Source organism: Beta vulgaris, chromosome 4 (assembly GCF_026745355.1).
Source record: "Beta vulgaris subsp. vulgaris cultivar EL10 chromosome 4, EL10.2, whole genome shotgun sequence".
Lineage (NCBI taxonomy): Eukaryota > Viridiplantae > Streptophyta > Magnoliopsida > Caryophyllales > Amaranthaceae > Beta > Beta vulgaris.
In genome coordinates this window covers 2,979,624-3,005,746 of record NC_079205.1, presented here as the reverse complement: position 1 = coordinate 3,005,746, position 26,123 = coordinate 2,979,624, and the positions used below count along the sequence as shown (strand labels likewise).

The 26,123-nt window shown below is 36.7% G+C and overlaps 2 protein-coding genes and 1 long non-coding RNA gene across 6 annotated transcripts in view; 2 read left to right on the top strand and 1 right to left on the bottom strand.

Annotated features, from left to right (window-relative positions):
* The first annotated feature begins 4,454 nt into the window (after window positions 1-4,454).
* LOC104891706 (aspartate carbamoyltransferase 1, chloroplastic) lies at window positions 4,455-7,709 on the top strand. Its single transcript, XM_010677440.4, has 6 exons — window positions 4,455-4,619; window positions 5,007-5,605; window positions 5,702-5,841; window positions 6,474-6,647; window positions 6,787-7,023; window positions 7,161-7,709. The coding sequence occupies exons 2-6, from the start codon at window positions 5,047-5,049 to the stop codon at window positions 7,266-7,268; spliced, it is 1,218 nt and encodes a 405-aa protein (XP_010675742.2). The 5' UTR covers window positions 4,455-4,619; window positions 5,007-5,046; the 3' UTR covers window positions 7,269-7,709.
* Window positions 7,710-7,808: 99 nt separating this feature from the next.
* On the bottom strand, window positions 7,809-13,402 carry LOC104891707 (adenylyltransferase and sulfurtransferase MOCS3). 2 transcript variants are annotated; one of them, XM_010677442.4, is made up of 11 exons: window positions 13,035-13,402; window positions 11,997-12,089; window positions 11,797-11,852; window positions 11,590-11,654; window positions 11,379-11,453; window positions 11,195-11,273; window positions 10,704-10,742; window positions 10,483-10,591; window positions 10,011-10,129; window positions 9,317-9,433; window positions 7,809-8,379 (listed from the first exon to the last, which is right to left on the bottom strand). In XM_010677442.4, the coding sequence occupies exons 1-11, from the start codon at window positions 13,291-13,293 to the stop codon at window positions 7,996-7,998; spliced, it is 1,395 nt and encodes a 464-aa protein (XP_010675744.2). In that variant the 5' UTR covers window positions 13,294-13,402; the 3' UTR covers window positions 7,809-7,995. The 2 variants fall into 2 exon arrangements, with proteins under 2 accessions (XP_010675744.2, XP_010675745.2); XM_010677443.4 differs by having other exon boundaries at window positions 11,997-12,084; window positions 13,035-13,250.
* Window positions 13,403-22,862: 9,460 nt separating this feature from the next.
* LOC104891708 (uncharacterized) overlaps window positions 22,863-26,123 on the top strand; it is a 32,458-nt gene continuing 29,197 nt past the window's right edge. For all 3 annotated transcript variants that reach the window (XR_007273139.1, XR_007273138.1, XR_007273137.1), the window contains exons 1-2: window positions 22,863-23,126; window positions 24,710-24,933. This is a non-coding gene — a long non-coding RNA (uncharacterized LOC104891708). The remainder of the gene's footprint in view (window positions 23,127-24,709; window positions 24,934-26,123) is intronic.

The following is a 26,123-nucleotide window of genomic DNA, read 5'->3' as shown; positions in this document are numbered from 1 at the left end:
AACCGTATTTGCATTTCATCTAACAGACCTAGTGTCTGTTAAGGATTCAGTAGCCCGTATGATTCTAGTAAGATGACGGTGCCCGTTCGATGCCAATTAAAGATTAAAGATTAAAGGTTAAAGGATGTAACATAGTGTAGCATCATGCTTAAGATTGTTCATGTGTGCATCATTTATGTTTACATGTATTCAATGGTTCATTACGTACTCAGCATAGCTGATTGTGTGTTATTATGTGTTTGATGAACTGCGATGAACCATTGATGCTACAATGGGGAGCAGACTAGGTTTGCTGGTGTTGCTGCATAATCTCGAGCATACGGGGATTAGGCTTTGGTATTTACATTAAAGCATTTTGAAATAAGTATTATTGGTTTTTCTAAGACTTATATATGGTTTGTGGTTTGAATGAAAGGGGTCATTGATGATTCCCGAGTTGTATTTATATTTTAATTCCGCTGCTTTTTAGTTTTCAAGTTAATGTTTTAAGTTATCGTTAACTCTTATTATGCCTTGCGTTCCATCGCGGCGGTAACGCGCCCAAAGTCAACGCGGCGCAGCAGTGGTAGGCGCGCGTGGATTTTGGGGGTGTTACAATAACTCATTAATCGAGCGCTTTTGCGTCGAAGATGAACGGGGCTAAGCGATCTGCCGAAGCTATGGGATGTAAAAGATCATTGGTAGGGGAGAGTTTCGCGTTAGGGAAAAGCATCAACGAGAGTTGTGCCGCGAAGCGGAAGTGAGAATATCGACACGAGTAACGCAAACATTATGGTTTGAAGAGATCACATGCTATCATGTGACATTAGATGAACGGAAAAAAGCCAACGCGAAAATCGACAATAGGTAGCTGCCAACAACAAAATGGTAAAACTAAGGTAGTTTGGGATAACAATTTTTTTATAAGTTAGTTACTCGCAAAAACTTGAAAGTTAGAGTAGTATGAGACAAAAAATCCTATTAATAACTAAGTAAAATAACACCGATCAATGTCTGAAGTAATACAGGATATATTTAATACTTGTTAGCTCTTATATATACTAATAAATTACTATTTTTTCAGGATACCTTTTTTCATAATAAAGAGTTTTTTTTTCTGTGTCATGGTCTCATGTGTGACATGATGACAATTGTGTTGCGCATCACCTAGCAAGACTTGTTCCTTTTGGTGTTGAGCAAAGATGAGAATGTCATGCTCCCTTGGATGTAGCTCCTTATGTGCTTATGGACATTATGTCCTTATCATAATACTAATGTTCTGCACTTTTCCCCTCAAAACTCAAACTCAAAGAACTAGGAGTTGGATTCTCATATAATTGTTGGACCACATGATAATACAACCTCTGAAAAAGGGAGATATTGGGTGATTCATGGAATTTTTTCTAATAATATTTGGTTTAGTTGGGAAAGATTTACTACGTAGTAAATACACTAGTTGTAGGAGATATTTTCCTGGAGTTTGTCTTGTAAGAGACCGCGTACTTTTAAATTAAAATTAGGCAATGATAAACCCAATATTAAAAAGAGAATTAGCCCAATAGTAACTAGGTTAATTTCTTTCGATGATTAGTTTAATTCATTTAGTGACTAGATCTAATTTTATATTAAAATTAGACAATCTATTTTAATAATTTTTGATTTTCCTGATGACATGAGAATAAATGACAACTTTTTTAGTTCTTGTTTGTAATCAAGAGTGGCCGACCAAAGCCTTTCCATGCTTAAACCTTAGCAAAAATTGTGTATGAGAGCAAGAAAAGACTGCTCCATGCCGTTACATGTGCTCTAATCCGCTAACTCACTCCATTTTAATGCCTACTAGCAAATAAAGCAAGGTGATCCTCATAATTAGATCCCATAAGTTAGTTACTTTAGGCATAATATGCATCACTACATCCACGAGAACTAAGTATACTAATCAATGTAAGAAAAACATGAATAAGTGCAATTTGGTTACTTAAAATTCTCTATATAAATCATAGCAAAAAGGTTCTCTTTTAAGCTAGTGATGCACAATGATTATGCAACTTAAAATGAATCATTTAGCTCATACTACCATTTACCTCTTGTTACTAATTCTAATGGTAGAAGCGAGTCCAAAGCACAATAGTGAAGCACGATTAAATGTCACCAACACCAATAACTCCACCTCTTCTCCATGGCTTAGAAGAATAACAAATCCGCGAGCTCAAGCACAAGGATGTTGGAATAGGCCTTGGATTTGTTCGCCACCAGGTCAAGTTCCCCCACGGAGACTATGTTGCATGAATCGTTGTATTGATATCATGTCGGATCCTCTCAACTGCGGTTTTTGTGGCATGAGATGTCCATTTACATGGCAATGTTGTAACGGAGTATGTATTAATATCAACATTAATCCTTTCCATTGTGGTGGATGTTATAGAAGGTGTGGATTTGGAAGGCCATGTGTGTATGGCTTATGTGGTTATGCTCAACCTTTTCCTCCATTCCCTTTCCCGTTGCCTCCAACTTTGCCTGGCCCTCCTTTCCCTTTCCCTTTTCCTTTACCTCCTGGAATGCCTGGATCTCCTGGCTCTCAAACTAGTCAAAAGATGTTCAAGAAAGAGTAAAAGCTAAGATTCAAGGCATTGACATGGTTAATTTATGTTTTTTAATTGCATTTAGACTTAATTCCATCTTATTAGTCTTTTAGATGGTCCTCTATCAAGTAGTATTATCTTAGTTTTATAGTTGTGTTTCTTACCTAATTGTGTTTGGTATTTGTTTTATGGTCACAATATTGGAACTATTCACAAGGTTTTGGATGATTATATTGGAATAGTAATTGTCTTGAATTTCTAGTTAGTTATGTGACTAAAGCAATCATATATAAAAACTCTTTTGTTGTGAGCCCATGACCCTCTTGATGGATATTTAGTGATGCAAGCCAGTGAGATTGTCCTTAACTTGATTACTTTCCATTTAATTTCATTTATGATAGTTGATTGTCTTTAGTTTCTCTTTTATTCTACCTTTTATTTTCATATTTATCAAAGATATTAGTTAATTCTATTTTGAAGTCACATATTTGTGGGTTTATATTGGGTTGCTTGAGCCTATCGCACAAGTCTTAAAATTATATATATATATATATATATATATATATTATATATATATAATATATATATATATATATATATATATATATATATCAAAAGAAGATGTTCATATCAATGGTAATTAATATTAGTAAAAGTTTAGTTTATTATTGCTATTGAATTGTTGTCATTTTAACCATACAAAGTAATAAACTACACGAGAAAAATAAATATAGAGTGAAATTAACCTAAGCCGCACCAATCAATTAAGATATTATATTTTTTAATAAATCAAACCTCCCTCCTTCTTGTTGGACTCTAACCTTCTTTTCCCATTCGTTTTGCCGCTTCTCCTCACTCTCTTTGTCTCTTGCCCTCTCCTCGAACCCTCATACCCTCACTCTAACATAAAAAATTGAGCATGCACTCGTTCTCTCTCCTCTCTAAAGTACGACGTCGTTTGAGTGTACCGTTTCGATGACTTCCTCGATAACTTTCATTTTAAATTAGGCCAAATTGTTTGGTCAAACTAAGCTTGCTACCATACTTTAATTCTTAATTAGAGTACGATTCAAATGACAATGTCAAAAAAGTTTTCTAATTCCTAATTTCAGTTATTTTGTTTTTGACAAGAAGATTTTGGGGATTAAGGAATAGGTAAGGGTCTTTTGAAAAGAGTGTAACAATTATAGATGTAATTTGGGTAGTTTGAAGACGTTTTATTAGATAACTTCTTTCCTATCCATTTATAACTATTAGGAACTTAGTTCCTCATATATACTACCAAATTATTAAAAAAAATACTCTGTCTGTTTTTTGAAAGACGCTTCATTTTAACTTTAACACTATTCACATATTTTATTTTGATCCCTTCATTAGAGTGATTTTCGTTGATCATTATATATAGGTTTCAACATAAACATATTCTTAACTATAATAGGAAACCTATGAAGATGAGACTTGTAATTTTACAAAAGTTTAATCGCATTTCTCGTCTCTCGCTCTGATCTGGTGTCGTTGCAGCACAGTCCCCCGCGAGGGCTGCCTACTTCTCTAGTTCACCACCGGTGTCCCATGAGCCATTTGAAAATATTTTATGGATTATTATAAGCCATTAGCGAAAGGGATAAAAAATCCATAGAAAGAAAAGGCAAAGCTTTGTATCCAAGTGGGAATCTTGTTCCATTTAGGGAGGTGAAATCCCGTCCAGCAGAACCATTTGCGAGGTTTGATTCTTAAACCGGATCGAGCGGGTGCCTAAGCTTGAGTGATGATCATTAGGAGGGGATTCATACCTGTGAGCTGTGACCTATCGTTCACAAATCACAACACTCAGTAGTCTTATCCATTAGGCGAAGACATCCTTTTGATAATAATCGTAATGTTAAGGATGCAAGTGAGAATGAAGCATCTATTACAAAAGTGGTGTGTAACAAAAGGCTAAACCCATACAAGGACGCCCAAAACCCCTCCTCACCGTTCACTCACGCCGATACCTCGTCAGTCGTTCCTCACGCTCTCATCCTCCTCGGTGTCTCCTCTGTTCATTTGAAATTTCAGGTGTCTCAATGTTTTTCTGTATATTTATTATTCTCTTCTTCATCTTTTGCTTAAAAATTATGCTATCTTATTCTTATTATTGTATATTCTTTATAACTTTATCTGGGTATTGTGAAAGAATGTTTCTTTTGAGTTATGGAGATTTTAATTACATTCAACAAATCATGGGTTTTGCTGGAATGTCAAAATAATAGATGCCCATGTTACAAAATTTTGAAACAGAGAAACTAATAAGGAACTAAGGAAGGAGAAAGAGTTTGAATTTTGAAACCCTAACTATAAACTTCCTGCCACGACGACGACCCCATTGTTGTTAATTGTTGCAAAATTTGAGGTATACATGTTTGTGTAATTCATGTTGTAACATTAGCTTCTGACATCTTTCAGGTGTGTTAGCATACTATATAGGTAGTTTTTATTTATTTCAATGGCCACTCCATCCTCACTCAACATGTGTGCATCGAACGCGGTCATAGGTGCTTGTAATGTGAGCAAAACTCAAAAGGTTTTTATGAGCTGTTCCCCGGATTTATTTGGCAAAAAGTTGGTTAATTCCATGCCAATTTGCTCATCTGCCGACTTTACGCCATTAAGGTGTTCTTTTGGTGTGAAACCTGTAAAGTGGGAATCGAACGGGGAAGTTTCGACCAAGTTTGGAGCTCCCTGCCGTGTAGTTGGTGTTAAGAGTACGAATTTATTCTCAGTGGGTCAGAAATTTCAACTTAACGATGTGCTGGAAGCTCAGCAGTTTGATAGAGACACTCTTAATGCCATTTTTGAGGTGGCGCGGGAGATGGAGAAGGTTGAAAAAAACTCGCCTGGGAGCCAGGTTTTGAAGGGTTACTTAATGGCCACTTTGTTCTATGAGCCTTCTACCAGAACTAGGCTCTCTTTTGAATCTGCCATGAAACGTTTAGGTGGGGAAGTCTTGACAACTGAGAATGCAAGGGAGTTTTCATCAGCAGCCAAAGGAGAGACACTTGAGGGTAGGTATCAGTGTATCACTAGTTTTGCCATTATCGTAATTGGCAATTCTCTTATGTGTTTGGTCTGGATGTAATATATGTTGCCTATATATGCAGATACTATCAGAACCGTTGAAGGTTACTCAGATATAATTGTAATGAGGCACTTTGAAAGCGGTGCTGCAAGAAGAGCTGCTGCAACTGCAGAAATTCCCATCATAAATGCAGGAGATGGTCCAGGGCAGCATCCAACTCAGGTGAGGGCTAATTCCATCATGAATGGAGACTTTATAATTGCAATAATTTAAATAAGTGACTATAATAGAGAAGCTAACAAAGACTGATATGATGAGTTTATTCTATAACTTGTTTAGAGGCTAATGATATCTGCTGAAAATTTTCTGTCTTGTTTTTGACGGACCTAATTGCTGTCCTTGTAAAACAGTAATCTATAACTGGCCGTTCTAAGGTCATAGATTTAAGGAAGTGGATTCCTTTGGTCAGACAGGATTCCTAATGTTATGCAGTGAGCCACAATTATATAGCCAGGTCACCAACCCTGCTTATGTGGCTTAAGGCTTGATTGCTTAGTGATGGCCTGATGGGAGTTGAGGACCTGAAAGCACTCCATCAGTGCACTAATACCTTGGATTGAGATTACAACACTTCGACAAAATGAGTGAACCTTTTTGGTTCTACCTTCTCAATTGTATCTCAGATATGCAACATCCTGTCTTTCTTTTCTGATTATCTCAAGATTTTCTTAATAATTGGAATTATATGATGATAAAGATAAGAAGAATATGATATAGTAGCATATCTTGATTTCTGGTCTTAAATGCCATGAACAACGAATTTGGTCCCTAATCTGTTCCTTTATTTGAGACAGGCTCTTTTAGATGTGTATACCATTGAAAGAGAGATAGGAAAGCTAGATGGCATCAGTGTTGCCTTGGTTGGTGATCTTGCTAATGGAAGGACTGTTCGTTCACTGGCATATCTGCTTGCCAAGTATAATGATGTCAAGATATACTTTGTCGCACCAGAAGTGGTGAGAATGAAGGTATGTCTCTAGTGAATGTTTAATGTATGATCATTTATACTATGTAACTTACTACATTTATATTGGTAAAGTAATCAAACAGAGAAAAGTAGATTGCAATCATTCTAGAATGTTAAGTTGCAATCTGTTGCATCTTCAGGATGACATTAAGGAGTATCTAACCTCAAAGAACATCCAATGGGAAGAAAGTGCGGACTTGATGGAAGTAGCTTCTAAATGTGATGTAGTGTATCAGACTCGTATTCAGAGAGAGCGCTTTGGGGAAAGAGTCGATCTTTATGAAGAAGCGAAAGGGAAATACATAGTAAATAGAAATGTGTTGAATGTGATGCAGAAGCATGCTGTAGTTATGCACCCTCTTCCACGGCTTGATGAGGTAACCATCTGAACCCTTACTAGTGACCGTCGAAAAGGGGTGCAAATAATTATGGTTTTCCTTCCAACTTAGATGATTTATGAGCAAGAAATTACCAGCCTCTAACTTGGTTGATGATTTATTTGGGTTTGATACAGATAACTGTAGATGTGGATGAAGATCCGAGGGCAGCCTACTTCAGACAAGCAAAGAATGGCCTATATATCCGTATGGCTTTATTGAAACTTCTACTTCTTGGATGGTAGATTAGAGATTCTGAGGTGCTGAGATTGTTAGTGACCTAAAGCCTTGGTCAAGTAGGAGCAAGGTGGAGAGCATGCTTTTATTACAAATCTACGCGAATGTTTTGTTTCTGAAGGAAGTGCTATTGGAATTTTTGACATCTTAAAAGAAAGTTTTTGGGTTACGTATGGAGTAATTTAGATCATACTACACTCAAGTCAGATCAGTGTGATATTGGTGGCTCAACACGGAAAAGTTTTGAGATCAAAAATCAAGCTTTTGAAAATCGTCGAATAATATGCACCAAGTTATGATTCTGTTTCACTGTTTTTCTTCTTGCAGCATTCCACAGTGTGTTGTATATCTAGAACAATTAGTTTTGGACCAGAACTTTGGGACTTGAGAGTGTTGCAATTCATAATTTGTTTAATTACTAATTTAACTACTGAACAAATTATGTTTAAGAGTTATTTTGACAATACTAAACAATTAGTATGACAGCTTATTGTTACCATAACATAAATGCTTTTGCCAAACAAGACATAGCCCTAAACAATGTCATATAACTTTAAATCAATGGATCATTTTTAAGTTCAAAAAATCTGAGGTATTTTGTTACACTTATGTTGTTCAACTTAGCTGTTTCATACTGTAAGTTCAAATTTCCAAGGGTTTGAACCAGGATAAAAAAAAAAAAAAATACATTGTCTACAACTAGATCACAAGAAGATTTCGCATGCGTGCATGCCATTAGTAAGCAGGAAATTTAGGATCAACTTCCTGTGCCCAAGAACTCAATCCCCCGACAATGTCCTTTGCTGAGGTGAAACCAAGCTTATGTAGAAGATGGACAGCTCTCTGCGAGTCATTGCCTCTTCTGCAAACTGTGTATAAATGAGCACCTGAAACGCCTTTACGTGTTTCCTCTTCCTTCAAAGCCGCTGCAATTTCTGGCAATCGGGTCTCCAAAGTTGAGAGTGGAATATTGACTGAATTTGGAAGTGATATGATGTCAAAATGATGAGAAGGTCGAACATCGACTAAAATATGTGCTTCTCCATTGACAACTTTCTCACTGTATTCCTTGCAACTTATTCTTGAATCTGCTGAAATGAGATTCAACTTGGGTGGAGCCTGCACCCAGATAAGATAGACAGAGTAAACAGCTAATTGATACACTCAGCGGCGGCATGCATAGAAGACATAAAAAGGAGCTTCATAGAAATGAGGAAAGTTATTCACCTAAGCGTTCTCACATATTAAATAGATAAAATAAGTCTATTGACATTCTTACCCTTACGAAAAAGAATGGTAGAGCGACGAAGGGTCCAAATGTCAATATATCTTTGTTATGTAGATGTGAATTCTCTTTCACCTAAAAATGGTCAGTCTTCCTGATCTTTGAATCTCTTCTAACTATCAACAATTCCTAGAATTTTAGGCTTCTATCTCCTATCCCTATAATACATAATTACGATTGCCAAGTGTATAAGTTTAACCACCCCTTTTATGTCAAATACTTAAAGTTTTTAGTTTATATTTTACACCACACAATAGTATACAATATATCATCAAGATAGCAGAGCATGAGCAGCAATTTTATCATCATCCACCAAATGCATGTATTGATGATGCACTGAATTGTGATCAATTCGACAATTAAGATAACCAAGCTCATTACAGGTTCTCCCAAGTAAATTTTGAAACACATCATCAGAGCAATCATTTTGCGTAAAGCATATCAACTTCAAAAGAAATGCATGAGATTTCAGTTCATACTTAACGATAGACATCTTTCTGAAAACCCAAAATACAAAGATGATGATGATGGGACTATACTACAGTAATATCATACGCAGCAACATATTATTTGAAAAGGAGATATCTGAGAGACTAAAAATCATAATCAATTGATCTATCAAACGAACATGAAGAGTACACACACTACAGCAGTAGCAAGTCCAATAAAATTCTTGTTAAACAAAAACATTAGGTGTTAATAGCTTTTGAGAACTTTAAGCTCGGGATAAAATAAAATTAAAAGGAGGAAGAGCAGATAAAAAGGTCTTACCGTTGACAAAGGAAACTGGGTGAACTTCTCATAGTCAAATTCTCTAAATTTTTCAGGGGTGAATGTAGATCTTTCTCCACAGGCTTCACATTGTGGTGATTGTCCCCGTATTTTGACCTTGACAATGTGAACCAGGGGGAGAGTTAAGAGCAAATAAAAGAAAACAGAATTAGCAAAACTAATTGAAGATTTTCTCAGTTCAATAGATTTCTAAAGATAGGCTGATACTTGTACGACTGCAAGAGGAAATGCTTAAACAATGACAACTAGATAAACGAATCGTACAAAAGAGTTTCCTCCACAAACACATGTCAGCAGCCATGCTCAACACTCTCATTGTCCTTCTGATTATGAAGTCGCTCAACCAATAAAAATTACTTTGATTGCACAAACCAACATATAAGCTTATCTGTTGACCATTGCATAATTTACAAAAAGCTTGATGTGTCGTAGATACACTTAAATCCAATGATTAACAATTAAAAGTAAAGGAATGCTATTTCATGAGTTCAAAGAGCCCATTATTGCCCAGATATTTCTTTAGCACTAATCGTTCAACAAAGTACACAGATACACAACAATTCAACCATTTATATTCGTACATAATGAAACAGGTACAATACACAAAGGAGACTAGAAAGGCAATGTTTAACAAAGAAAAGAGAACTTAATATAGCAGGGAGTAGGGACATACCACTCGAATCCTTCCAGACAAGGCATCAAATATAAGCATCCGTCCAGAGAGTGGATCGCCAACATTACTTGCTATTTTTATAGCCTCTAAGGCCTGTAAAGTCCCAATAATTCCAGGAACTGCAAAACATGAATTAATAGCATTAGGGACAAATATTTGCACAGTTGTATGGTAAGCATTAGGTGGAAATGAGATAAGAAAAAAGCAAAGGGTAATCCGCAAGACCTGAGAAGACCAAACATGTTCTATACTATCATCAAAATCAGCAACTCGAGGAGATGGACAAATACCAATCTTGATTAACCATTGCCGTATTTACAAATCTACTTATGGCTTATGACAAACCATTGCCTTTTCATTCAACTTCTACATACTCTTTCAATACCTAAGTTCATGCTATAAATTAAGAAATGCAATTCACAAATAGCACCATACACAGGTAAATAGACAGTTGAGAGTTGAGACTACTCACCGACTCCAAGAACACCACTGTCAGCACATCTTTGACACGCTGTTGCTGGTGGCGGGGCTGGAAATAGGCACCGATAGCATGGGCCACCTTTGTAGTTGTAAACAGTCAGCTGCAAATGAATTTCTATCAGTTCATAAACATAGCCAGCTGATGTCTCGCATCACAAAATGACATAAGCTATAAATTTGAGTTGAGAATAAAGACAATCAGATAGCACATACCTGCCCTTCCAATCCTAGCGCGGCACCTGATACAAGTGGCTGCATAAACAGAAATATGAAATGTAAAAAATGCAACCATATTGGACGCCCAAGAAGGCTATAAAATATGCATATTACACATGATTCTACACTGAGACTCAAATATCAGACATTTCTGTCTATCTTCATTCATTACACATAAAGCTGCATATGATCAGTCCATATCATGTAAATCTCTTTAGTCAAATTAGTTCAAGCTCCATGTTATTATGGTTACAATTATAACAAAGTTGTCAAACACATTTAAAACCCTTTTACTTGGCCATTAAAACTTCTAAGTGAGTTTTGGAATATATCATTTCTCTGGTAAGATCAACAAAATATTAAACTTCCCCTAGTATACTCCTATTAACACAGTTTATTTAACAAACTGCACATATAAGGAATTTAATCGTCTATTTAAGTCAACCATTCCAATTATTAAACTTGAGATCCTCAAAGACCTTCATTACCTTTTTCAATACAACACAACAATCATTAATCATGTACCGGCTTGGCACGTTGTCCGTCGCATCAATTATATAATCATATCTGAAGATTGCCATCAGTCAAGAGAATTCTCATGTCTTGATCAAACTGAGAGCCAGTAGTAAAGGAAAATAGATATATGTAAATTAGTCTGGGAAGGATAGATACTTGCTAAAGATCTCCAAAGCATTTGATGTTCGTAATGCTTCCCTATATTCAACAATCTCAATAGTCGAGTTGATCCTGATACAAACATCAATATCAGGCAAAAGAAAAGAACTCAATCCCTTAGGCGAAGCAAGACCAATATAAGCACAAAGATTCAATTATCATTATCAGTTAGTAATCAAGATAAGGTAAAAACTAGAGAATTACGCACGCGCGACAGGCAGCAGCAGCAGATTCTACTTTGGACTTGCCAATGTAGGATTCAGTGTGGATAACCTGATAATCAGACCAGATCAAACAAATGAAATTCATATACTTGGACAGTTTTAACTTTTGATGGTACAACATACAACGCCAGAACTCACAATGTGATAAGAATCTCTCAGAAATCGCAAGTAACAGAGTGAAAGGAGCAAACCTGCCTATGCATATTATTAAGCTCAACTACATCATGATCAACAATACCTATTCGACCTAAAAGGCATTCCAAAAGAAAATGTTGGTCCCACTAGAATTCAGCTTTTCTAAAGAAGCAAATCATATCACATATGAGGGGAAAAAAAGAACCAGATCCGAAAAAAACCTTTTGCTACATTTTCAAATAAAGTAACTTCTTACCGACTCCACATGCTGCGAGATACAAAAGAGCAGGTGATCCCAAACCTCCAGCTCCCACAACCAGCATCGATGATTTCAACAGATTAGACTGCCCTACAACAATCAGAAATCTCCTAAAATCACCAATACCTTGGGTAAAATAATAATGCCAAAAATAAAATGTCAAACAATCGATTATCACTTCAACTCTAGTAAGGTCTTCAAATTGCTCCACTTAACAGGCTCCCAGGCACCTTTGCTTACATGATTACGCGAAACAAACACATATACAACAACAGGCTCTAGCATCACATCCTCACCACACAGAAGCAGATATAAGTATATAAAAAAAATCAATACTTTAAAGTTTATACCAGCCTATATTCAACTATTTTACCTTATTTTTGAGCCAGAAACTACACAAAAATTCGATAAGCAACTAAGCAAACAACAGAAAATGCCAGTTTCCTGGCAATGTTGCATAGTAAAAAGTCCCAAGCTTTCATCAACTATATGTACTCAACCCAAATTTGAAGAATTAAATAACTTCAAAATTAGCCACGGAATTCAAGAAATTATACAGCATAAATTAAAATCTAGCTAGCTCTCATCCAAAATCTCGAAATTGCACATCAAATTTCAGCACTTAACACCAAATTTCAGCACTTTGAACATTATAAACATCAAATTTCAGCACTTTGAACATTATAAACATAAAATTTAAGCACTTTGAACATTATAAACACTAATTAGTAACCAAATCATCTACTTCAACCACAATTAACCTAAAAAACAACATACTCCCTCCGATTTTTATTAATTTATCCGTGTTTATTTATGGATGTGCCTTATTAATTTACCCATTTCTTTTATTTCTATTTTTGAAATGGGGTCACTAACTTTCCAGGATTCGCAAATTCAACTTTAATGTAAATTAATCTTCTCTCTCTTTCTATGTCCCGCAACACTATTTCTCCTAAAACTCTACACAAAAAAACGCGTAAACTAGTAAAAACCGAAGTGAAGTATATCAGTAAATTAAAAGTGAAAAAGCCAAACCATGAACACCAAAAGAGGGGAGTAAAAGATGGCGACTGTAACGGTAAATAGCATCGGATGGTAATCCATGGCGGCTGAGATTGGAATCAACGGCGGAGATTGAAGGACAAGAACCGTCACAAAGAGGTTGTTTGTTGATAGAAGTTTCTCGAAGCTGAGATTCAAGAGAAGAAATTTGAGCTTCAATTTCACTCTTTTGAGATTTCAATGCTTCGATTTTGTCGAGAATATGACTGCGCTCTTCTCCATTTGACGCCATAGTCGTGCGCAGTGAAGAAGGTAGGAGTGAGAGAAAGTGACGGTTTGAAAGAGATGAGAAACGCAACTACTACGCAAATGACAAAAATGATAAACCCTATAAATTTGGACTACAGTCATTAGCAATTTGTCGTCTGGGTTTTTTAATTTATCAAGTTGTTGTTAACATTCAAACTCTTTTTTTTTTGGGAGAAATTTCATTAATTGAAGGCCAAACGGCATATTAAGGAAAAACAAGATACAATCAAACAAGGTTACATCAAATTCGTCTTCGAAAAAACTACAATGAACTAGTAACATTCAAAAAAAAAATTTTACCAATTTGGTCAATTGATCCTCTTTTTAGTGTAATTTTTTTTTAAAAAAAAGTTAAATTTAATTATTGAACGAACATATGAAATTGTTACACTTAGTTTCATATTTGAGTAAATGTCATTTATTGTGTTTCATAATTTCAAAAGTTACTCTTGCCTAACACTTCTAATTAAACAATTACTTTAATCACTAATAGTTACTAGTAGACAACTAGCAACTACCCCAAACGACTATAACTAATGATTGACCACCACCCCAACCACTAGAATAACCACCCCAACCACTAAACCACCACACCAACCACCGACCGACTACCCCCAGCCACCGACACCACCTCTCATCGCCACCCTCACCACCAAAACCACACCCGCCGCCAATCACCGACACCAGCCCCACGCCAACCGCCCACAAGAGATTCTCCTACCCCCACACCCGAACATCCACCCCATAAACCCGAAAACCCACCCCCATTCCCGAAAACACCACCACCGCACCCAAAAATCCACCCGTATTCTTGAAAACCCACTACCACACCCCGACAATCCACCTTTGACAATCTACCCCGAAAACCAGCCATACTCACAGAACAAACGAACCATGACCCATGAAAAACCAACCGCCCCAATAAGTAGATCTAAGAAATAGAGCGAAAAAGTTCTTCCACCGCCACCCAAAGGCCACCCAACCACCTATAAGCATCACCACATCAGCAGCGAAGGTGAGAGAGAGTCAATCAATAGCGAAACAAGGGAAGGGGTGGGGCAACGACACCGAAGGAATGAGAAGGGGGTGGGGGTAGCAACGCCAAAAGAAGAAGGTGGTGAGGGAGGCGCCACTGAAAGGAGAGGACGGCGATGGGGGAGGCGGCGCCGAAAGAAGGGGCGGGGTGGCAGCGAAGTGATTTTATTTTGAAGTAAACGTGTGGTGGTGGTGGTGGAGTTGGATAGGTAGTGATATATTAAGGTTTTCCTTAGATATCTTGAAATAAACAACATAGTAAATCTAAGGGTTTGCCTTCCCATTCTCCTTGTTTCCGTTTCTAAACCATTACCCTTTCCCCTCTGTGAACAAAAAGCCCCCTAAACAAATTGACCAAATCTCTTCAAACACTTCTTCATCTCAACAACAAACTCAATGGCAATTTTAGAAAACTAAATGACAACAATAATTTCCAAATTGCAATTGTACTTAATAAATACAAAGTACCAAATTTGAGATAAGAAATAACATAACTAGAACAAAAATCTAATGCATAACTAAGATTGCTAATTTATTACAAACTCAAAAGCAATCTATCATATACTCCAAAAAAAATATCCACACAGTTTCTCGTTTTACCAAGAGATCTCAAAAGGGCACCAAACATAAAGAGATCGTAGAAACCGTACCGTAGCCCCAAATGTTGTAACCCTAAAATGCAAGATCATCATCAAGAATAGCGTTGGCAATATTTGCAGATTGATCCTCATTGGACCTTTCTCCATTTTTCTTCTTTAATTTCCAACACTCAGATTTAATATGACCATTGACATGACAATGGTTACATATTTTGCCATAATTTTTTTCACCATGAGCAACCAAAGCATTTGTGTGAGCAGAATTATTAGATTTATTAACCAATTTATTGTCAATCAAATCTCTCTTAGTTAAGACATTCTTAACATCCTGCAAACTTAAATCATCTTTACCATATAATAAGTTATCCCGAAAATGTTTATATGAAGGTGGTAAATAACACAACAACCTAATAGTCATATTCTCATCATCAATGTCAACATCGATGTTTTGCAAATCCATAATTATAGAGAAGAATTCATCGATGTTTTGTGATACAGTGTATTTCTTTATGATATAGTATATCTGTCTGTAATATAGTGTGTTTCTGTGTATTATAGTTGATTGTGCAATTGAACCTGTTATATATTAGAATAATATTGTCAGTTTCGATATAGTGTGTTTGTATGTGGTATAGTGTTTTTTTTTGTGCTATAGTTTTTTTTTATGGCAAGAGCTATATGTGATAGTCGATAGTGTTTCTTTGTTTTTTTTTTTTTTTTTTTTTTGATACGGAAAGAAAAACCTTAAGCTACCCGCCCTAATGGGGAGGCCAACCTAAAATATCCTTACGGATAAGAAGGGAAAAATCAATACAATAAGGAGGAGTCCAATTTAACACATTGGGGAAGAGATGACCCTTATGCGCCATGAAATCCGCCGCACGATTAGCCTCACGGTAGCAGTGATGGATGACCACCTCATCGAACCGAGAGAGAAACACATCTGCATCACAAATAATATTAGCAATTATCCAAGGAGGATTAGAACAGTGCTTGATGGAGTTAATAACCGCAATATTATCGCCCTCTATAATTAAGTTTCTAATTTGGAGAGACAAAGCTCCTTTAATGCCTTCATAAAGACCCATAGCCTCAGCCATTAGAATACTAAAATGATCACCCAAAGCCTTGGCAGAGGCCATAAGCACCTCACCTAGACTATTCCTAATGACAAACCCATATGAAGCTTGCCCATTAGAAAGCTTGGAGCCATCAAAATTAAGTTTACAAAAATTGTCTGGAGGGGGGGCCCAAAGCAGATTAACGCCTGTGCGGGGGGGAAGCTTCTTCACTGAAGAAGGGGCAAGGCGGACCGGATGTTCTACAGAAATGACACAGGAAGCTTTGTCCCAATTCTTTACATAAGAGTTAATAATATGGCTAGCTTGGGTGAAGGAAGTACTTTCATTATTGAAAATCACTTTATTTCTAAAAAACCAAATATGCCACCATACAAATATAAAATACGTCAGATCTGATAATGAAAGATTCGTGTGGCACACTTCTAAAATGGACCGAAAAGAAGAGAGCTCCAAAGAGTTAATCCAAAAAGGGAGAGAAGGCCACTGAAATTTATCTACCAAGCAAGCTAGAACATTAATTGTGAAAGGACATTCAAAACAAAGATGGCATAAAGTCTCCGAGGGGCTATCACAAAAACAACAGTTCTGGGGAACAAAAATATGGCTTTTTTCCAGCCGAGATGAGGTAGCAATCCCATCATTGCACGCTTTCCAGAGGAAATTTTTTATTTTGGGGGGACACATAACCCCCATATCCAATTATACTCAACTTTCTGGGAGTTAATACCAGAACTGCTTTGAATAAGGTCGGCTCCTGACTTTACAGAGTATTCTCCATCCGACGTAAGACCCCACACCAATTTATCATTTTGGGGAGACAGGGGAATAAAAAGAGAGGAAATAATTTTGGAAATGTAGGGAGGAACTAAAGTGAGAAGCTTACCATAATCCCAGACACCAGACTCCAAAATGCACTCACTAACCTTTAGATCTTCCGACCCTACCGTGGGAGTGAACTTTGAGATAAGAGGAAACTGGAATACCCAGTTGTCCGACCAAAACTTTATACTTTGACCATTCCCAATCGTCCACCTAAGCCCTTGGACAAATACCGTCCTATGGGCCAGGAGTTTTTTCCATTGCCAGGAAGCAAAAATAGGAGTTTTATAATTAATAATATCTTTATTCCAAGCATACTTCCTTTTCATTAGTTGCACCCACATATTATCATCTGAAGAGATAAGCCTCCATAATAATTTCAATTGCAGCGCAACATTATTTACCTCAGCTTTGCGTAAGCCTACTCCCCCCGCACTTTTCGGTTGGCAGACTTTGTTCCACCCTATCATATTGGCAGATTTGGCCAAATTAGCTTTATTCCAAAAAAAATTCCTGTACGTAGCATCAAGCTTAACAAGAATTTGCTTAGGCAGCGAGAAGCTTTGCATTTGAAAGCTAGCTTTAGAAGCTAGATTAGATTGAATTAACACTGTTCTACCAGCTTGTGACAAGGAATTAGCTTTCCATTTAGCCAGTTGGGCTGTCGACTTATCAATGACCCTTGCAAAGGTCTCCTTGGTCACCTTTGATACTATGATTGGGCAACCTAAATAATCTCCCATTGATTGAGTCTCTGTCATTCCAAGAATAGAAGCAAAATTTGCTTTACTATTATCCGTCACATTGGGGGAACATTGAAAGGCAGATTTGTGGTAGTTTACGAGCTGACCTGACATGGAACAATATTTGTCCAAAATTTGGCGAATTTTCATACAGCTATTATCTGTAGCTTTAGCAAAGATCATCGTGTCATCCGCAAAAGTGAGGAATGGGATCCTCACCTTAGATCTACCAATCGACACCCCTATTAATTTCTCTGGACAATCACTAGCCTGAGAAAGTTCACGCGCAAGTAATTCCGCACAAAGGATAAATAAGTACGGAGAAAGAGGGTCACCTTGACGGATCCCCCTTGATGGAAAAAATCGGTCACCCGGAATACCGTTAACAAGAACTGAAAACGACGTTGACGTAATGCAACTCCGAATCCAATTTATCCAAACTGGGCTAAAACCTAATTTGTCTAACGTTGCTAAAATGTAGCCCCACTCCAATCGATCGTAGGCTTTTTCCATATCCAGTTTAATTGCTATCCAGCCTTCTCTACCTGATTTATGCCGAAAAGAGTGAAAGACCTCATGTGCAATAAGAATATTATCTTGGATCAATCTCTCTGGAACAAAAGCTCCTTGAAGAGGGTGAATAATCTTCCCCAAAATAACTTTAAGCCGATTAGAAAGAACTTTGGAGATAACTTTATAAATCGTAGTACAGAGGCTTATTGGTCTAAAATGGTTGGATGTAGAGGGATTATCAATTTTAGGAATGAGCGCAAGAAATGTATGATTAATTTCCCTAAGTATGTGCCCTGAATGGAAGAAAGCTTGGACTGCCCGGCATACTGAATTACCTACTAACACCCAGTATTTTTGAAAGAAGAATGGAGGAAAACCATCAGGGCCAGGAGACTTATCCGGAGCAAGGTCAAACACTGCTTCTCTTATTTCTTCCCTACCAACAGGTGCTATTAACAAACTATTATCCTCACTTGAAACAATGGGAGAGATGAGGTGAAAATCCTCATGCGTATCAAAGTGGCAACTAGAATTAGAAATAAAACGCTCCTTGAAAGCCTTAGTGATTTCATGTGCTATTACAGAAGGCTGAGAGATAATTTGCGAATTTGCCGTTACAAACTCTTTTATTTGGTTACGATTCCGCCTTATCGTTGCATGAGTGTGATAGAATTTTGAGTTGGTATCACCTAGAAGCATATAATTAGCTTTACTTTTTTGTTTCCAGTACTCAAGGTTATACTCCAATAGTTTATTTCTCTTCATTAAAAAGATGTCTTGCTTAGTTTGGAGGCTCTCATCTTCAGGGTGAATAATTAGGAGAGATTGGATTTCAAGAATTTTACTATCCACCTGCCGCATTTGACGGAAAATATTACCAAATTTGGTTTTATTCCAATTCTTAGAATTGGTTTTTAATAGCTTACACTTTTGAGTTAGGTTATACATATGAGATCCATTGAATCTTCGACTCCAAGTCTTTTTAACAAGCACATCATAATCCTTCCGTGAACACCACATTTTCTCAAATCTAAAGGGTGGGGCTTTACAGTTTTCCATAGGAAGGTACTCTAAGGACATCTGACAATGATCAGATGAGGTGAAAATATGATGTTTAACTTTGGCTTGTGGAAAAATACCAAGCCAAGAGGAACTTGCTACTCCTCTATCCAAACGTTCAAGAATATTATTGGGGCCTGCTTTTTTCTTTCTCCAAGTGAATCTTTGGCCAATGAAGGCTATTTCAATGCATGGAACACTACTAAGTAAATTCTGCATTACTAACGACCTGGAGGAATTATATTGAGCTCCTCCCATCTTATCCGATACATCCGAAATTTCATTAAAATCGCCTAAGATAATAAAAGGGAGGGATAATGAATTTACATAATCAATTAATTCTTTCCAGAATTCTAGCTTCCATTCCTTTCTTGCTGGAGCATAAATGAATATGGCAACATACTGGATATTTAAATTTAAAAGGCTAATTTCACAAGCTAAAAACCGCAACGATTTATAAATAACTGATAATGAGAAGGGATATTTATTACAATTCTTCCAAAAGAGCCAGATACCCCCACCAAACCCAAGCGTAGGAATTGAATCAAAATATTGAAAACCAGCCTTACTGGCAGTTGCTTGGGAGGGGGGATCTGAGATTTAACCTCACACAACATTAAGATATTAATGTTGTTACTAACACAAAAGTCCCTTGACTCTTCTAATGCATTTTTCCTTACTCCACCCCTGATATTCCAAAAACCTATAGACATGGATAATTACAATACAGCTCATACATCACACAAATTTTGCTAAAAATAACACCATGTCTAAAACAATAAGGGGGGCTGGGGTTAGTTCCTCTTCCTCTTCAGGGCTGAAGAGGCATCGTCATCACACTCGTTGTCTTCAATTCTCCGTTTTGCTGAACCAGAATGAGAGGAGAGCTCCACAGGGAAGGAAGGATCCATCCCCATATGCTGAATCTGCCTCACAATAGAGCTATCTGACTGAATTGAATGAAAAGAATTTTCTGCAAAAGCATTGAGCTCACCCAGCTCATCCGATTGAACATCATCCAGAAGATAAGTATTCTCATTTTCCAGATTGTCATCAGGGCTAAAACTTACCTAGTTGGCCCCCTTGACCAAGGGAAGTATCTGAGACTCATCAGCATTGTTGTGGGCAGGAATATTTGTATGCATAGAAGACAGAGGTAGTGAGGGGGGCACTCCCACATCTATGGAGCCCTCCATAGTACAAACAGCAGCAATAATAGGAGAAGAGACATGAGTGTCTAAGAATAAAGCCTCATCATCAGAGGAATCACTGGAGACAAATGGTTCAGACACCACAAGCTTACCTTTCCCTTTCCCATACACAGGAGGGGGGGGGCACTATAGAAGTATGGCCAACAGAATCTTTAATCACTATACCATGATTAGAGTTTTTCCCAGAAGGAAGGGGGAGGATACCAGAAGCATTAGAAGGCAACACATTCTTTGCTTTAACAGGAGCAGCAGCTGGCTTCTTGCTAAGGTGCTTAGGCTTAACACACACCACTCTTGCTGGCTCAGCAGTGGTGTTGTTAGGGACTTGCCCAGCAGCCATAGCAAGAGTTTTATAGAGAGTATGCTGTTTAGGATTCTTCAAGAGTTGGATAGTAAGATCTTTTTTAGGGGAATTCAACAAAGGGCAAACATCAATTAAATGAGCAATCTCACCACAAAAGGAGCAGCCTGAGGAGAAGTCTTCGTACCAAATAACATAGCCATGCACAATATCACCACTCCTACTTACTTCAGCAAATTCCAAAAGAGGACCTTGAATATCTACCCGGACACAAGCACGAGCAAACCTGATTTTGTTTCTTAACAGGGACCTTTGATCAAGTTTGATCAAAGCTCCAATATCATTAGCAGCCAACATATTAGCAATTGAATCAAAATTAAGAAGCTCAGTGGGTAATCGAGGGATTCTCACCCAAAGATCCACCCACCTGATTTCCTCAAGGTATGGGTCAAAAGATGGTTTCCAAGGTTGGAGAACAAGCAGGTCCCCCTGGATATGCCATGGACGTTCACTCCAAACTAGAGCTAGGTCCTGGGGATTGGCAAATCTCAGGAGAATCCACCCATTTCCCATCTCCAAATAATCCACATCCCCTTTCACAACCCTCCAATCAGCTTTAGTTCGAGAAATTATAGTACGAATATCTAAGGGAGCTGACAGCATTTTAGCTAATAAACAAGACTTTGATAACTCAGAGATATCCTTTTGAACCTGAGGGAGGTCATCTAGGACACAAGATTCTGTGAAAGAAGGGGGATCTTGCACAGTAGGGGAAGACAAATCTAAGGGAGTGGCAGCAACATTCAATTGAACTGGACTCATACCAACAGACTCATTTTCTTGACTAAGGTTTGCATTCAAAGAACCACCAGAAGGCAAATTATTTATAGGTTTAGGGCTACCAAGCAAGGCATTCTTAAAAGAGGGAGGGGTACTCATATTAATTTGCAAGAAACAAGCAGGAATAACACAACTATAAATAAAGGAGATTTTTGGTGTGTTGTAATAACTCACCATAATTCTCCTTTTATAGACGAAATAATCCTTCACCAAGGGGTGGGTATGATAGAAGACCAGTAAAATATCCATAGGGAGAAGTTCTATCACATTTAATGCACTGACAAATGAAATTATACCTTCTTGAAGAACTGATAGAGCAGAAAATAAAAAATAAGCTTCACCATGCGCCGGATTACACCTCTGAACAGTCACTCTTACCCACTTTTGATTAACCAACTCAACTTTAGAGAGAAAATGAGGGTTAGCATTTAATGCTCTGAAACCCAAAACCCTAGAATCACCAGCTGGGTTGAGACAAAATTGAAGAATTTTATATCTAATTAGCCACGCAAGTAAGCTCTGCTTTGAATTAGAGCTTTGAGTAGCTCTAGAATCTGCTTTAGGGAGGAACTTTTGAAATCTTAATGATGTACTAGGACTAGCTATGACAAAGAAGTCTTCAAATTGAATTGGGGCTAAATTGGAAGGGTACAATACTTTATGAGCAAAGCAACAGATAACTAGAGATAGGACACTCATCCATGCGCAGATAACGAAGAGACTAGTCGCCTGAAACTTGGAGCATTGAGATGGGGGATTTACTGTACGGTTTTGAGCTGAATTATGATGCTGGTTTTCTAGGGTTTCAATGGTTTTGGTTTTCGCTTTCTTTTTCGCCTTCTTGTTGTCTCGCTCTTTCTCTCTCATCGGGTTTTTTCTATCGATAGTGTTTCTTTGTGTTATAGTGTATTTGTGTTATAATATAGTGTATTCCTCTCTTATATAGTGTATCTGTTTGTGATATAGTGGGTTTATGTGTATTATAGTACTGCGTGTCCCGATTCACGTGCGTGAGCCTGGTGCACACTAATTTTACTGTGAACCAGGTCCAAACAAGTCGAATGGAGAAAATTATTAGTTTGGATTATTTTGAGAAAGTTCTCTCAAAAGTTGAGATTATTCGGGAATAATCCAAAATTGAGATTATTTTGAGAAAAATCGGTGAATGTTGGGATTATTCATATCTTTTTCTTACTACATTTGATAATAATAAACAAATAACTAAAAAAACTAATGAAACATTGATTTAAGAAAAACATATTTAAAAAAAATATAATATAATTATAATTATATATTGAAATCAATTTTTTTATAATACTAATAAATAACTAATTGCGAAAAAACATTAATACCACTAAAATATTGGCCATCAAAAAAAGGAAAAAAAGAGGAAGTGCAAGATTGCCATGTATAATTTCCACCGCATTCGAAAGGTCAAGATTGAGCAACTCATCAACACTAAAATATAAATCTTTAGGTTTTTGAAGTTTTTAGGTTACTGTTGATGAACTATTTACATCTTCAGAAGACTTTAATCTATTCAATTGTTCGTCAAATTGATCAAAAATTGGGTGAGCTTTTGATGATTATCAAAAACAACGGATGTGTTAACTGGTAAGAGTAAAATCTCTAATTAATTATTGTTTAATCTTATATATGAAGCAATTAGTGATTAAAAATTGTGCTATATTTTAAAATATTGTTTCTTTCTACGCAACTTGGTAGATGAATAAGATTACAACAATATTATGCTCGAATCTTGATCTCTGTTGTGTGTGTTTCTCTCTCATGAATGAATTGCACGATTGACATTAAAATGTGTACATTGTAATATTATTTTCGTACTAATAATCAAACACATTAGTGGCAAACATGATCTAGTGGCGGATCCAGGATTTTCGTTTCGAGGTGTTATTTATAGGTTTTAGGACTGGTAATTTGATTATTTTATTTGGGGTGTTAAGTGACACTCGTTGCATCAATGTAGGTCCCTTAATAAGTTCGAATTGTTAGGTGCTTTTGGGGCACGTAGAACTATGTGCTTTCAAGCCTATTTTTTGCATATTGGTCATATAATTTGCTCAAATGAACAAAATGTAAAATGTGCAAATGTCATGTAATTTGCTCGAATGAACAAAATGTAAACTGTATAAGTATAAAATGTGCGAAAATACGAGAGGGATCACCTGAAACTAGGTGCTCCTGGGAGCATTATGAAGACTTCTAATAAGTGGTTGGGTATATGAGATCATTTTGTATTACACCCTTTACTTCATAGAAATGTTTACAGGCGAAAACCTATGTGTTATTCAACAAGCAAATCAAAGCATATCTTTACATGCATGTACTCATTTTGGTCAACTTATAGCCAATATCACTTTGATAATGAAGAGATTTCATCATATTTAGTTGATGGTAATGGAGTAAATTCTTAAAGAATATTGCTATATTAGTATATTGTGATATAGTAAAATGTAATGGAGATAGAATTGAGGGGTAAAAAAACGTTGATGAATACTATCTCAATCTCTGTTTAACCTCCTGTTTGACTTCTTGTGGTCAAATTCTAATACTGTATTCTGACTACTTTCTTGTTAGAATTTACAGAAAAATTTAATATTGTAAGATATGCTATTAGATTTGTTTGCAGTAGTGTTTTCATGTAAGTATCTTTTCTGGAAAAAGAACTAGATGAAAAGTAGTAGTTGTCAAATTTCATTTTTAGGGTGGTGTAATATCACAGAGGAAGTGGAAAAAGAGACACGGAATAATTGTAACAGATTTTGTATGTTCATGATCCTATTATTAAAACAAATTAGGGCGAAGTATTATCTACATAATTTTATTTATGATCTTCGATTTCTGAATTTTGTAAGCCATTTGTTTAATTGAGACTGTTAACCCATATATATGAACTGAAATAAGAGTAGAGAAGAAGGCACAAGAAAATAAGGAAAGATGTATGCTTTGCATCTGTATATAAAAATATTCATTCACAATTTGTGTATATGTACAAATATTTTCTTTAAACTTAGTTACTTAGGATGTTCAAAACAGTTGCCCTAGTCTTAACCAAATGCCTAAACAAGGAGTCTAATGTTTCATCAAGAACTTGAATTTCAGACTCCAGTTTCACCATTTGACTCCTCATATTCTCTACTTGTAACATATTAACACCGTTTTTGTTCTTTTGGCAGATAATTGACTCAAGAGTAGCATCAACAACATCAAATTCACTGTTTGTTGACTTTGCTTCTTTGTCACCACCCTGGTGCATTAACTTGTTTACTAAAGACCATTTGCTTTTTTGGGTTTCCAACTTTGCACCACCGATATAGGACAACACGGACTTAAAGATATCAAGGGTTACGGCCTCTACATCTTTCAACATGGTCTTGATGGCATCACCCTCGATAGTTTGGTTAGTTTCCTTGACTGTGTTTTTCAAGCACCTCTTGATCATCTTCTTCGAACTCTTGCGTGTGTTCAAGTATTGAACAATTTCATTGTTAATGTTAAGTTCACCGCTACACCTTCTTCTTAGGACTGATTGTATGTCTTGAATTCGTTCCTTTGATTGTGCCAAGACATCCCTCGATGTGCTACACATGTCAAGGATCCTTAGAGATCCATCCAAGACCTCCTCGACCCATTTTGAGTGTAGATTTTGAGATATGGCTTTTTGATTAAGAGGCCGTTGGAGCAACTCATCCACACAACAATACAAATCTTTTAGGTTTTTAAGTGTTTGGTTTAATGATGATGAAGTAGAGGTAGCTTGAGAAGATGTCAATCTTCTCAAGTGTTCATCGAATTTATCAGCAACTGGGTGAGCTGTTGATGGTAAACTTAAGGAACGAGCATGGTAAGAAGCCATTTTTAGTTTCTTTAGCTTAGATGGTTGATGCAAAGGTGAAGTTGAATGTATATGCAAGTGTTTGATTTTGATGACTTCTCAATTCCTGCCTTTCTGTTTATATATTAGGGTAAGAGATCAGAGAAGATAGAAAGAATCTCCGAACAATAAATTAAAAAATCATAGTGTCTCTTCCTACCCAACTTGCCAGCTAAGAATGATTAGAACTGCACCGCAGAATATTGATTTCAGATTTGATATTCAATATCATATGCTGCACCCTGTATGTGTGTCATGATCCTAAGTAAATGCTACTCACGAATGGAGATGCCACCAAGTTTTTAGCTTCATTAAGATAACATATGATCATTATTTGCATGAATCTGTAAACTAATCTGAATAGGATCGAAAGAATAGAACCTGCTGGCTGTACTGCTGTAGTACTGTATGTCTGTAAACTGCATGATATGTTAAGCTTTCTTTTTGCATAATGGCAACTGCATGGTAAGATCCTGAAGGATATGAAGTGGATGTAATCTTATCTTGTAAAACTGAGAACTTGCTCAACTGTAGGACCAGCCATGAAAAACTATTAATACCATGTATGCCCTCTGCTTCCACCATAATTTACAGAGTTCCTACAGACACATAGAATCTAGCATACCATATTCAAGGTATCTCTGCATAGTAAAAAAATATCACGTAATACAATCTATGTACTCCATTGACAGTAAATATTTTGTTTGCTTGTTGAA

Excerpts from the sequence above, each read along its gene's own strand:
- LOC104891706 (XM_010677440.4), top strand. The coding sequence starts at position 5,047 with ATGGCCACTCCATCCTCACTCAACATGTGTGCATCGAACGCGGTCATA. Across the intron at positions 6,648-6,786 it reads CAGAAGTGGTGAGAATGAAG|GATGACATTAAGGAGTATCT; the intron begins GTATGTCTCTAG and ends TTGCATCTTCAG. Across the intron at positions 7,024-7,160 it reads CTCTTCCACGGCTTGATGAG|ATAACTGTAGATGTGGATGA; the intron begins GTAACCATCTGA and ends GGTTTGATACAG.
- LOC104891707 (XM_010677442.4), bottom strand. The coding sequence starts at position 13,293 with ATGGCGTCAAATGGAGAAGAGCGCAGTCATATTCTCGACAAAATCGAA. Across the intron at positions 11,853-11,996 it reads TCTCGCAGCATGTGGAGTCG|GTCGAATAGGTATTGTTGAT; the intron begins GTAAGAAGTTAC and ends AATGCCTTTTAG. Across the intron at positions 8,380-9,316 it reads CCCAGTTTCCTTTGTCAACG|GCTCCACCCAAGTTGAATCT; the intron begins GTAAGACCTTTT and ends ATCTGGGTGCAG.